Source organism: Chanodichthys erythropterus, chromosome 17, assembly GCF_024489055.1.
Source record: "Chanodichthys erythropterus isolate Z2021 chromosome 17, ASM2448905v1, whole genome shotgun sequence".
In the NCBI taxonomy this organism is placed as follows: Eukaryota; Metazoa; Chordata; class Actinopteri; order Cypriniformes; family Xenocyprididae; genus Chanodichthys; species Chanodichthys erythropterus.
Genome location: NC_090237.1, coordinates 32,900,391 through 32,912,841, shown reverse-complemented (window position 1 = coordinate 32,912,841; position 12,451 = coordinate 32,900,391). Strand labels below are relative to the sequence as shown.

At 38.3% G+C, this 12,451-nt stretch overlaps 1 protein-coding gene across 1 annotated transcript; it reads left to right on the top strand.

The window, feature by feature from the left end:
• The first annotated feature begins 6,948 nt into the window (after positions 1-6,948).
• On the top strand, positions 6,949-8,071 carry her8.2 (hairy-related 8.2). The gene is made up of 4 exons (XM_067366217.1): positions 6,949-7,050; positions 7,143-7,238; positions 7,391-7,469; positions 7,719-8,071. The coding sequence occupies exons 1-4, from the start codon at positions 6,985-6,987 to the stop codon at positions 8,069-8,071; spliced, it is 594 nt and encodes a 197-aa protein (XP_067222318.1). The 5' UTR covers positions 6,949-6,984.
• The last annotated feature ends 4,380 nt before the right edge of the window (positions 8,072-12,451 follow it).

Below are 12,451 nucleotides of genomic sequence, written 5' to 3'. Positions count from 1 at the left end.
AATATACCCCACCCATTGACAGGTACAAACGCAACAATATAATCAATGTTATTCAATGTTAATCCACCTGTCGATGGTTTTAATGTAGGTATGTGGCTGATCAGTGGTGGCAGTAACATCATCTTGCAGGATACAAAGTGGAGCAATCTTTTATGTGCACTACTTTAAATGCTATAAGCTAAGATTGTCAGTGTTGGGTAAGTTACTCTAAAAAAGTAATTAATTAAGTAATTAATTAGATTACTAAGTACTCTAAAAAGTACTGCATTACTGATTACTTTCTAAATCCCATGTCAACCTTGACCAGGGACCAGAACGGACCAGAACAATACAAGGATAGACATGAAATCTGCTCTTTTAATTTTCAAATAAATAATATAAAAGTGCATAAATTATTCTAACTGATCAAAGTATTTAAAGGATGCATCTTGTTCCATGATCATCCTTGCTGCCTCTGGCTCCATCTCAGTCTTCCCAGCCCCCAGCTCCAACTTGGTCCTCAAATCTTCCACCTCGGCCCTCTCAGTGGCATCACCTCAATTCTTCAGCTCCACCTTGGTTTCAAGGCTCCCTGGCTCCATCTCAGTCTTTCATCCACCTTGGCAAGCACCCTACTTTTGCTATAGAATTTCAAATACTGCCAAAACTGCCAGGAGCATGAAGAGTGATGTAAATGCCCCATCTATGAGTTGTCCTATACCTCACACGAAAAAAAAAAAAAAAAGCAACATACATGCGGCACTTTCAGAAAGGAAAGGATTTATACTTTCATTCATTTGATGGAACATTGTGAAGAAGAAAATATGAGATGGGAGGCAGAAATACTTGGCAATTTCTGTAATTAACTCTGATGATTACATTACTTTAAATGAGTGTACCCCCCAAGATTCTGTTATAAACACAAGTAATATAGTAATATTTTCTGTATTACTCAGAGGTCTAGTTTCAAGTATTATTCTTATTATTGACAGAAACCTGGTTAAAACCAGATGATTACATTACTTTAAATAAGTGTACCCCCCAAGATTCTGTTATAAACACGAGAATAGTAATATTTTCGGTATTACTTTGGTTATCACTCAGAGGTCTAGTTTCAAGTATATTATTTTTATTATTATAAGTAATGGTGCTTTATGTAACACTATCTAGCGTAAGTGATAAATCCTGTTTGACATTTGTACTGGTTACTGCAGGAAGGCCAGAGCACCATACAGACTTTATCGGGATCTTTTTGTCATTCTTGTCGGTTGTCAAATATATCATACATTTTACGTTGCTGTTTTTATTATGCTTAGCCTATATGTCACAGTTGGCCGCTGTGCTCCTTTCGCTTTGTTGTTTATGCATATTTTATGATTAGCAGGTTTAACATTACTCATACAGGTCACTTTATCTAACCATACTAAAATACATTTGAGTGTGTTGAAAGTTAGATTGCAGTGCAGTAAGCTAGATCAATATTAGAATATTATATTACAGTTTTTCTCGATTGCTTAAACAAATATCTTGAAACTATGCCTCATATTCTCAAAACAGTAAACACAAATCCGTAATGACTCACCCAATTCCCTAAACATCCTATTTTCAGGTCAAAATGAAGCTCTACACTCAAAACCATTCACTCTTGCTGAAAAAACAAACTTTGCCCTCAGACATCACACACATGCCCTCAAAAACACACACACACTACAACATAGTCTTACACACTGGTGAGATACATTCAAAACAATACTACAAAAAACAAAACCAAAAACCAGCAATAACTTGTGTTGCTTGTAGTTATCACAGAACTTTTCACATGATGAACACATGTATACATTTGCACATTTTTTATTCTTTAATGTTCTGTACAGTACAATACATCAAACATCAACAAAAAATATTCTGCCCCAACATCACATCTGTGGTCTGGGACAGGCCAGAGAATCTCGTCAACATCACAGGTTGCACTGGCCCTATCCAGACAGTGGGGGGGAAATCCTCTTGCATGCCTGATCCACCCCTGGCACGCATCAACTGAAATGTCTAGTCAGGCTTCTTCCATTCCATTGTCTCCGTGTACAACAACAACAAAAAATACTGATTACTGTAACTGTAACATCCTTTTTACAAAATGGAAGCAGACAGAAACTCTATCTGTAAGGCAATTTGATGCATGTGTTGTAACAGAGTACAGCACTCAAAAGTTACAGTAGAGTACACTGAGGTACACCTCCTGTTTTTCTCCCTGAAGGTTCTTATGATCGTGGCAACGGTGAAGCAACTTAAATTTGGCTGAACTCATTGCCCAGCCTTCCTCATAGTCATTCCATGGACAAGGACATGGTCAACTAGTGGCCACATATTTCATCTGAGACTCGTCTCCTTGCACTTCATCTTCATCCTCCTCCTCTTCCTCCACCTCCTCCACTCCTTACTGCTCTTGCTCATCCTCTTCCTCCTCCTCCTCCTCTCTGGTGTCCTTGACCTTGTCTCTCTGGATCCATTGTTCCAAAACTGAATGAACTGACTGGGGCTCTTTTATCTCTCTATTGACGGTTCTGATTGGAGTGTGATAAATTTGTGTGCTTATTGAGCTCAAGCTATGCTGACTTGAGTGAACAATATTTGATTATGTTTTTAAATTTTAGTTCAAAAACCTGTTTATAGTGTAAACAATAAAATTCTCAATCGAGAAAAACTGTAATAAAGCTGAATGACTTGTGTTGCTAAATGGAATGCAATTCATTTTAAAATGTATTGTATGGTGGAAAAAATGCTGTATTACTGTTACTACAAATAAAGCTCTTTCTGATTATGCTATGATAGCCACTTGACAAAATAGCATTGTCTCTGAGGCATGGTACAAACTTGTTACCCGGGTTAAATCAAGAAAACAAGAGATTCAAACAATAAGACCATCTGTGGTGAACTATACAACAATGATTTGTTTTCTGTCTATAAATATATTGCTCACCTGTCTTATAAAACACATAACATATTAAAGTGTCTTTGGCATTTCCATTGTTTCTGTGGAAATCAATGGTGCAGATATGACACAATTGACAGGCGACGCAATGACATGAACCGTAACACTGGTTAAAATAGCTGATTTCTCTGGATTTAAACATTGTTGGAAATTTAAGGGGTATAATTTAAGTACACCAGTCAACAAAATAGACTAACGTTTTATATATATATATATAAAATCCAAAAATCGTACATATTGTGCCTTTAACAACAATTCTTGTTTTCGCTGCCTATAGCGTTGTCGTGTATGGCAAGCGGATTTACTCCTTCCCATACTAGTCATAAATCAGTTTTGACTAGTCATAATTCCAGTTCCAGATACCTCTTCTCTTCTGATTGTGACTAGTCATAATATGCGTTGAAGATATCTACAATGTTAATTTGACTAGTCGTAATATACATTACAAATATCTACAATGATTTTATGACTAGTCATATTCTTCCATTGACTTCAATCGGAAAATATTTTCAGATATCAACAAATGAGATTTGACTAGTAGAAATTGTAATTAAATATATCTCCAATTTGATTATGACTAGACAAAACCCAGTTAGAAATATCTCAAATTATAATTTGCACTAGTGGCGATTAAATTAGAGATATCTGACGTCTAAAGTCCCCGCCAAAGGAAGTAGTCCCTTTTAGCAGTTTTAGCAACCGCCGATTTTAAGACACAGTAAAAGTTAAAAAATCACAAGTGGGTTATAACTGGTGTGTTTTATGTCATAGATCAAAACGTGAAAATATTTAGAGGCTTTGTTTACCACAGACCTTATTTCAGGCGATTTAGCAAAAACCCATTCAAAAAACCCATAGACTTTGGCATTGGAACCGGAAGCCCTAAAATGCTAACTCGCTGGTTTTGCCTACAAAAACGCGTCATCCCTGGGGCACTCTATTACCTTTGCGGATAAATGACACTTATTTCATCATTACAGATATCTTAATTGGAGTTTTGACTAGTCAAAATTACAGATATCTCAAATCGGATTTCTTACTAGTGCAATTATAATTGCAGATCTCTAATTGTCACTCTGACTAGTCGAATTATAATTATCACTCATCAAAATACAATTGTTACTATCTTTAAATGTATTTATAGATAGTCAGAACCAGTAGCGGTTTTAGGCACGGGCGAACCGGGCAGCCGCCCGGGAGCGTCATTTTTTCGTGACATTGCACGAGCAGATTAAAAAAAAAAAAAATCTGCGTCGCGAGGCGGTTTTTCATCATTTATATAATTTCACTGTGTGTGGAATTGGCAAATTGGCGCTCCCTGCAGCTGCCGGCGCCCCTGCTTGCTGAAAATGTACCATGCACAGAAGCTGTGTGTTGTGAGAGAAGTGTAAAAGGGGGTGGGGCGAGAGGCGCGGGCGACATTTCACCTCTGGGTCTCTCTCAAATGGAACGTACAGGGCGGGGGGGTACAAGGCTGCGTTCCAGTTCGGTTTTTAAATGCCCTTCCCTCGCTAACTTCACTCGGTCTCGTTGACTCGGATGTACATCATTGCTTATGTTGCACGAGTGCCCACTTCTGGCGGAACCTTTGTATGGGCTGAACTGGAACATCCTAAGCCCTTGATCACTTGGAATCCGCAATGGAGCTGATTTATTATTTATTTTTTCCCCTTACAAAATTGTTTAATACAGCATTCTATATGTATATATGTGTGTTTTAAATGTTTAAAAAATAATGAATATATCATAGAGTTGTTTGTGGTGGGGTAAAATAAACGCGATATGCGGTGACGTCACAATCGTGTTGCATTGTGGGTTATGGAGCTGCCTGAAGTGTACATATGAAGTAGACTCGCTCCCTCGGTCAAAATCGAGGGAGCGAGGGTCTGTCCATATAAACTTCCCTCGTCCACTTCACGAAGTGGAACGCACTTCAAAATGGCGGCAGGGATTCCCCCGAGGGGAAGTGTGTAGGGAAGTTCGCGAGAGCGTGTCTAAACCGAACTGGAACGCAGCCCAGTAATATAATTAATAATAGGCTAAAGTCAGTCACACACCTCGACTTTCTTCCAAACAATGCACATTTCATTCATAATGTTATAATACATATTTTATTTGTATAATATTCTTAATAATTTTTGTTGATAATAATATTGTTGCTCTCTGCTTTTGTTACTTTTTATATATCTGATTGTATATATTTTTGGCATATTAATATAGTGTATATTTATTTAAGTTCTGATAACTTATACTCATATTTTGTGCAGAATGGTGTTCATTGTCCTTTGGCAATGTTGGAGGTGGAAATTGTGCACCTTAAAAAGTGTGTTTGCTGTTTAAATTGCAATAGTTAATTACTTAATTCTCTTAAGTCTGGCTTTCTAATGAAGGATTTGTGCAATTGAGAAATTACCACTTATGTTGTTATAATAAAATATAACTGTTTGTGCAGAACTTTGTTTGTTATTTGTGTGTGTGTGGGGGGTTGGGTTGGGGGGGGGCGCTCGAAAGGGGTCTCGCCCAGGGTGTATTTCAATGTAGAACCGCCACTGGTCAGAACAAAGATTTAAATGCTAAAACGGCTTGCCATATGTCGTGGTAACATTCCATGTGAAACCTGAGGAAATTACGAAGCCTTTCATTGCTCCCTTCGCCAAGTGCGTTCCAAACGGCTTCATTATGGTACAAGTGCCCTGCTCCCTCCAAAGTGCCCATTCAAGGGCTCTGCCTTTCGGAGTGAGTAGGATAGCCGATTATTCCTTTTGGAATTTGCCCCATGACGAATGTGGGGCAGTCGGAGAATCCGCGCTCCACAAACAGTTACGGTACACGACGCACGTCAAAATAAACGATGAGAAGCGTTGTGGAAAATAAATAAAGGGAAAACAGTCCACTGGTTGTGTTGTGTTTAAGACTCACCAAAAAGAACGGGTGCATGAGACTAATTTCTCTTACCGGTAATTAAGTTGAACAGCGCGAGCAGCCGTTCAGCAGACGTATTTTTCGCTGTACATATTTTTTGTCATATAGGCTAAAGTGCGTTAACGTAGGTTCTGTTAATGTAGGCTACACCGCATTTTCACACAGAGAAAACTGTGTGCACCTGCCTACAGCTCTGCGCTGGGCACTTCCCAATTCCCGCTTCCCCCTTCTTCTCGCACCGGGTCACACTCATTAGCCGTGGATCAATGAGCGGTTTTGTCCGGTGGAGTTTCCCACGTCTGTGTGCTCTGCTGGCAGTCGCGTGGCTCTAGTCAAACAGATCAGAGACTAATTCACAAACATCTGCCCGTGGTCAAAGCCCTCTGACATCTGCTCACATTCTCTGCTGGAGGATAGCGATACAACTTATGGCTATAATAGTCTACCTACTTAGACCTCTTTTCTAAGACTTTTCTTAGACAGCTATATTAATGCATGTATTAAGTTGTCTCATGTTTCATATTTTGTAATTTTATACAGTTCTTTGGTTAGACTATGTTTTTGCCAAAACACTGTCTGTTTATCTATGATTTGTTTCAGCCATATGGTTCTGAACCACAATGGTTCAGAGTGCTGGCTCTGTATACCTCCGGGATTGGTTTGGTTTCGTTTGGGTCTATTAAGGACAGGACATGAATACACTTCAGGTCTCAGGTGGTTGACTGTAACAGAACACAAATCCTGGGAATGCCGAGCCACCTTGGAAAACCATCTTGGGTTTTCATGTGACACACAAAGCGTGTAGTTTCTGTGTGCGGAACGCCTCTAGGCTGGACATCTGTTGTTTGCTTTGAGTAGGCCTATGTGTGTGTGTGTTTGGGGGCTCATGCATTGAATAGAGGCGGTGACCTGTCATTTGTGAGTGATGGGAGCGAGCGTGTGGGAAAATATCTCAGGCAAAGAGCTTGTGCATTGAGATGCTAATGTCCCTCCTATAAATAAAGGGCATGTGCAGCGCGGAGGGCCTTAGAAACACCCAACAGTGAGACAGGAGTGAGTGAAACTCAGTCTATACTGCACAGAAGCCACTGGAGATGACTGCTGCTAACCTCCAACAGAATGCAGGCCAAAGGCACATCAGCGCCAAAGAGGAGAGAAAGGTATTATACGAAATCACTACGAAATGTTCTTGAGCATATATAAAATGCATAGACTTAACCTACTTTCTTTTTGTCTTCTGACTTTTGTTCAGCTACGGAAACCCCTCATTGAGAGAAAGAGAAGGGAAAGAATAAATCACTGTCTAGATCAGCTGAGAGAGACGGTAGTTGGTGCTTTTAGGCTTGATGTAAGTGTTCTAAAGTTCATTACATTCTTGCATGTTACAGATTTACAGTATTGAAAAATCTAAAGATGTTTGTCACACAGTATTTAAACCAGGCAATCTTATGTCAGTACCACTAGACTCATCATAAGCTTGTTTTGTTTTTAAACAAACAGCAGTCTAAGTTAGAGAAGGCTGATATTCTCGAGATGACGGTGAAACATTTGCAGAACATCCAGAGCAATAGAGATTCTGGTAAGTAAATGTCATTTAGCAAAGTGGGATTTGTACAAAATTTGCAATAGCCATAGTTATTCAGCAGTGTTTTAGTTTGCACTATATGTTTAGTTTTATTGCATTGAAATTGAAAATTAAAGTTTTCCAATTCCATTTCTGGATTACTGTTAAGGAAATAGACTTAGTATAGAACTCAAGAATAATTTCACTGATACATTCATTTCATTGGTGATGTCTAGATTAACAATTAAAAATATATACATTCAGACCCTGTCTTGGATGCAGAGGCCCAACAGAGGTACAGTACTGGGTATATCCAGTGCATGCAGGAAGTTCACAACCTGCTACTTTCCTGCGACTGGATGGATAAAACCCTGGGGTCCCGTCTACTCAACCACTTGCTCAAATCTCTACCTCGATCAGCTAAGGACCGCTCTCAGCTCCCCAAGAACTCCCTGACAAGTGTTTCTTCCAAGCATAGTGATGAGTTGGAGAGTCCAAAAACCTGCCCTCCTTCTCCTGTCTTGTACGAGAGAACCGCCCAGTCTCAGAATCAGTGTTCTACTCCTGTGAGAATGCCACATGATCTCTCAGTTCTAGAAATGTGGAGGCCCTGGTGAAATACCTGTCATTTTAACAGTGGTGTTTGCACATATATGTTTATGTACTGCATATTACTTACTTGGACAATTGTATGTACCGCTTTGTACATATGTTGACCAAAAATGTATATGTGTGATTTATGCTGCCAGTCTATGTGTTCACACACAGTGCAGTGCTGTATACAGACAGTATTTGCTGACTGTGGTAGACCCTCCTCTAATATGTATCTTATAGATATCTTTCACTGCACGCATGTGTGTGAGGTGGATCTAGTCCTGAATAGCTCCCATTTCAGACCCTCTCTACTTCCTCTCTGAAGTAAAGCTACTGTAGCCTGCATTGTAGAAGGCCCCTGTTAATAATTTAATTTATTTAATTAACACTATATATTTAATGAAATAAATTTCAGTGTTAGAATCCTTTTTAAATTAAATGCATTCTACTAATACTGGGTAGCATTTGATTCCCTATCACTTCTATGTACAGTTTTTAACAATTATTAATAAAGGAGTGGTTTGAAACATGTAGTCATTTCTTTTTTTATATTTACCTATTCACATAATTATGTAAATATTTGTAAAAAGACAGTCTTCATTGGCTTGTCATTGACATGTTTTGGGGTGACTGATACAGTATGTAAATCAATATCAAACCAATGAAATATCGCTGTGGGTTTGATTTTTGTATATTGAGTCCTCTTCTTCTTCTGTTTTGTATGAGAGGGCTGCCCAGCCTCAAAATCTAAGTGAAGTGTGAAGTGACATGTGGCCAAGTATGGCGACCCATACTCGGAATTTGTGCTCTGCTTTTAACCCATCCAAGTGCACAAACACAGCAGTGAACACACACACACACCGTGAACACACACCCGGAGCAGTGGGCAGCCATTGCTGGGTGGGGAGAGCGCTGGACATTCACTCCCCTCACAGACAATCCGTGCCAGACCTGAGAGCAAACCCTTGACCTTTGGGTTACAAGTCTGACTCTCTATCCATTAGGCCACAACTGCCCCATGGCTTAATGGATCACTGATCTACTCATTCCCCCGGATATAGGAAAATAGTTTGATTATTAATAAATCCAATCACCAACATGGCACTTGTCAAATCAACTAAACAACAGCATCATAAACAGATTGATTATATATATTTTATATAGACCATTATTAAAATATAAAGAACCCCATTCCATAACATCTACTTACCAATATGTAGAGCAATGTCATCCTCCACTCCATATTGTCCTGTATACATAATTTGGATTTCATCGATACTGTCAAAAGATGAAAGTTTCTTTTCACTTGTTTGGATTGATTGGTTACCTAGGCTATGATGTACTTCACAGAAGACAAACCAATAACAAGTAGTAATATATTTTCATATATTTACATGCTATTTGACCATGTCATAAATTATGGTCTTTGAGAGAAGCTGGAGAGATAGTTCAGCCCAATATAAACATTGTACCACAGTCAAAGTCCCTGGACGAGTGCTGCGATCCATTGGTGTCCACTGGGCCACACAACACAGAAAGGCTCCTAAATTTTTTAACTCACTCAATGAAATCCACTTTCCGCAAGGTGATCAGGAGCAAATTGAGCGAAATTGCATATAGTTGTGTGAGACAATGTTCAATTTCACAATTCAGCACTGGTGCAAGAGGGGTTTAAGCAATACCCCCATTTCAGGATGGTGTTCCTTCCAGCAAATTCTTCTCTTGGAGATGGAAAGTATATGATCGCAATCCCTACAAACAAGTAGGTCTTCTTCAAGTGATGGCAAAGGCTTGTGGAGGAGTTGAGGCAAAAGGATGGATACAGCATTCATGGCTTTTTTCCCCACAATAAATGATTCATGAAAATATATGCTATGATGTTGATGAAATTCTTTGACCATACTGAAGCCTTTTCAAATCTCTTCACACATTCAGGGAAACAAAAGTCTTTGTGGACCAAACTGAAAAAAATGTCATTGCTTTCACACAAAATGCATTCAGTGACAACATTTTCCAAAATCCATGAGCACTTTTGTCATTCATACTTCACCATCTACAAAACACTATATATTTGCAGCACATTTATCGAATGCTAACACACTGCTTTCAAAACTGATAAAAGAACATTCAAACCAGAATAATGGCAATCTCTGTGCATTTCTGCAGGAATTATGTTGAAATATAAAATTTTAGCAGTATTTTAGCAGTCCTATTTCTAGTCTCTATTACAGTAGTAAATTTTTTCAGGCATCTTTTAGTAAATCTTCAGAAGGACTTTGTTTGGAATCAAGGAAGCCACATTGGTGGGGAAAGAAGAGTGTCAGAGAGAGGGAGGACTAGAACCCTCACAGTACTGTACATCCATCCATCCATCCATCCATTTTCCAAACGACTTGTCCTATAGGGTCGTGGGGAGGCCGGAGCCTTTCCCAGCGTTTCTGGTCGTCTTCAGGAAAACACCCTGGGCAGATGGCTGGTCCATCACAGGGATGACACACTTGCACCCATATTTATATTCACACTCACACCTACAGGCAACTTACATTCTTCAATTCACCTGTCCCGTATGTGTTTGGATTGTGGGGGAGACCCAGAGGAAACCAACGTCAACATGGAGAGAACATTTTTTTTTTTTTTTTTTAATTTCAACTTTTTATTTTTTGCAAGTAAATTACTATATGTAAAGATATAGAAAATGCTGCATTTCTCATTCATTCTTTGTGCAGTAATACAGTCAGTAAAATAAATGATGTTATTCTTCTCCTATAATGAAATACTGATCTATGTGAAAAATCATTCAAACTTCAAAGATCAAATTTGATAATTTATGTAATGTTCCCTGTTAGTGTTTTTTAGATCAGTGTGTTAAGAATGACATGTATGTTTTCTGAATTAGAATGGTTGCCAGTGTTATGATGGAACAAGCTTATTTTGAGACATATTTGAAGTGTTTTGTTGGTCAGAGTGAGTTTGGCGGTGAGATTAATTGTTTGGCCAAGATTCATGTTGGCAACCCTGTGAAGAGTTTTGAAAATGTGCATGGCTTCAGTATTGAACAATGCTTGTTAGCAATTGAGAAAAAAACAAAACAACCTGTAAATATATATATTTTTTTATCCAAACACAACTAATTACAATTTCAGAAAGACAACCCATGTCCTATTTTAGTCTCTCTTACAGTAGTTAATTTTTTTTAAGTAATTTTTTGGTAAATTGGGGGATTGGCTTCAGAATGATTTTTTTTGGAAACATGGATCAAGGAAGACACATTGGAGGGGAAAGAACAGTGGCAGAGAGAGGGAGGACTAGAACCCTCATAGTACTATCCATCCATCCATTCCATACATTTTCCAAATAGCTTGTTCTATGTAGGGTCGTGGGGAGGCTGGACTCTTTCCCAGTGTCTCGGGTCATAGGCAGGAAAACACCCTTGACAGATGGCCAGTCCACCACAGACAAACACTTATGGGCAAACTTACAGTCTCTAGTTCACTGGTCCTGTATGTGTTTGGATTGTAGGCTAAACCCATAGGTAAACCCTCTGCAAAGGAAACCAATGTCAAGACGGAGAAAACATACAAACTCCACACAGAAATGCCTCCTCGCACAGCTGGGACTCCAATACTGCACATACGTCATTATACTGAACTTGTTTTTGATAGTTGTTTGTTTTTGTAATTATTGCTTCAGGATTTTTTTGTTAACTTTATTTTTCACAAGTAAATTACTGTGTAAAGATACAGAAAAAAAATTACCGCATTTCTCATTTATTCTTTATGCTACAGACAGTACCATGAAAAGATCTTATTCTCATTCTATAATGGAATACTGATTTATGTGAAAATCATTTAAACTTCAAAGATCTAAGTTCATCATGTATGTAGTGGCAATTCTCAGTCATTCATAACACAGTGTTATAACTTATCTTGAGACATATGAAGTGTTTTGTTGGTCAGGGCGAGTGTTGGAGGTAAGATTAACTGTTTGGCCAAGGTTCATCTTAGTAATGCAGCCTGTATGAAGAGTTTTGAAAATGTCGCTTCATTGAACAATGCTTTTTAGCAACGGAACAAACTATAATAATATATATATATATATATATATATATATATATATATATATATATATATATATATATATATATATATATATATATATATATATATATATATAAAAAAAAAAAAACACGAAAAACGTAATTTAATTTGTGTATCTACAGCTGAATTTGTTTGTCAGACACAGACGAGGACACAGATGAGGTAAAGTGCAACAGTGTTTACTGACAGAGGTTTCAGACACAGGTGATAAAACAGGTAGGGAATATTGACATGTAGAACAGACAACTGGTATAATGATGACAACTTTCCTTGACAGATGCAGATGATGGCACAGATGACGACGAA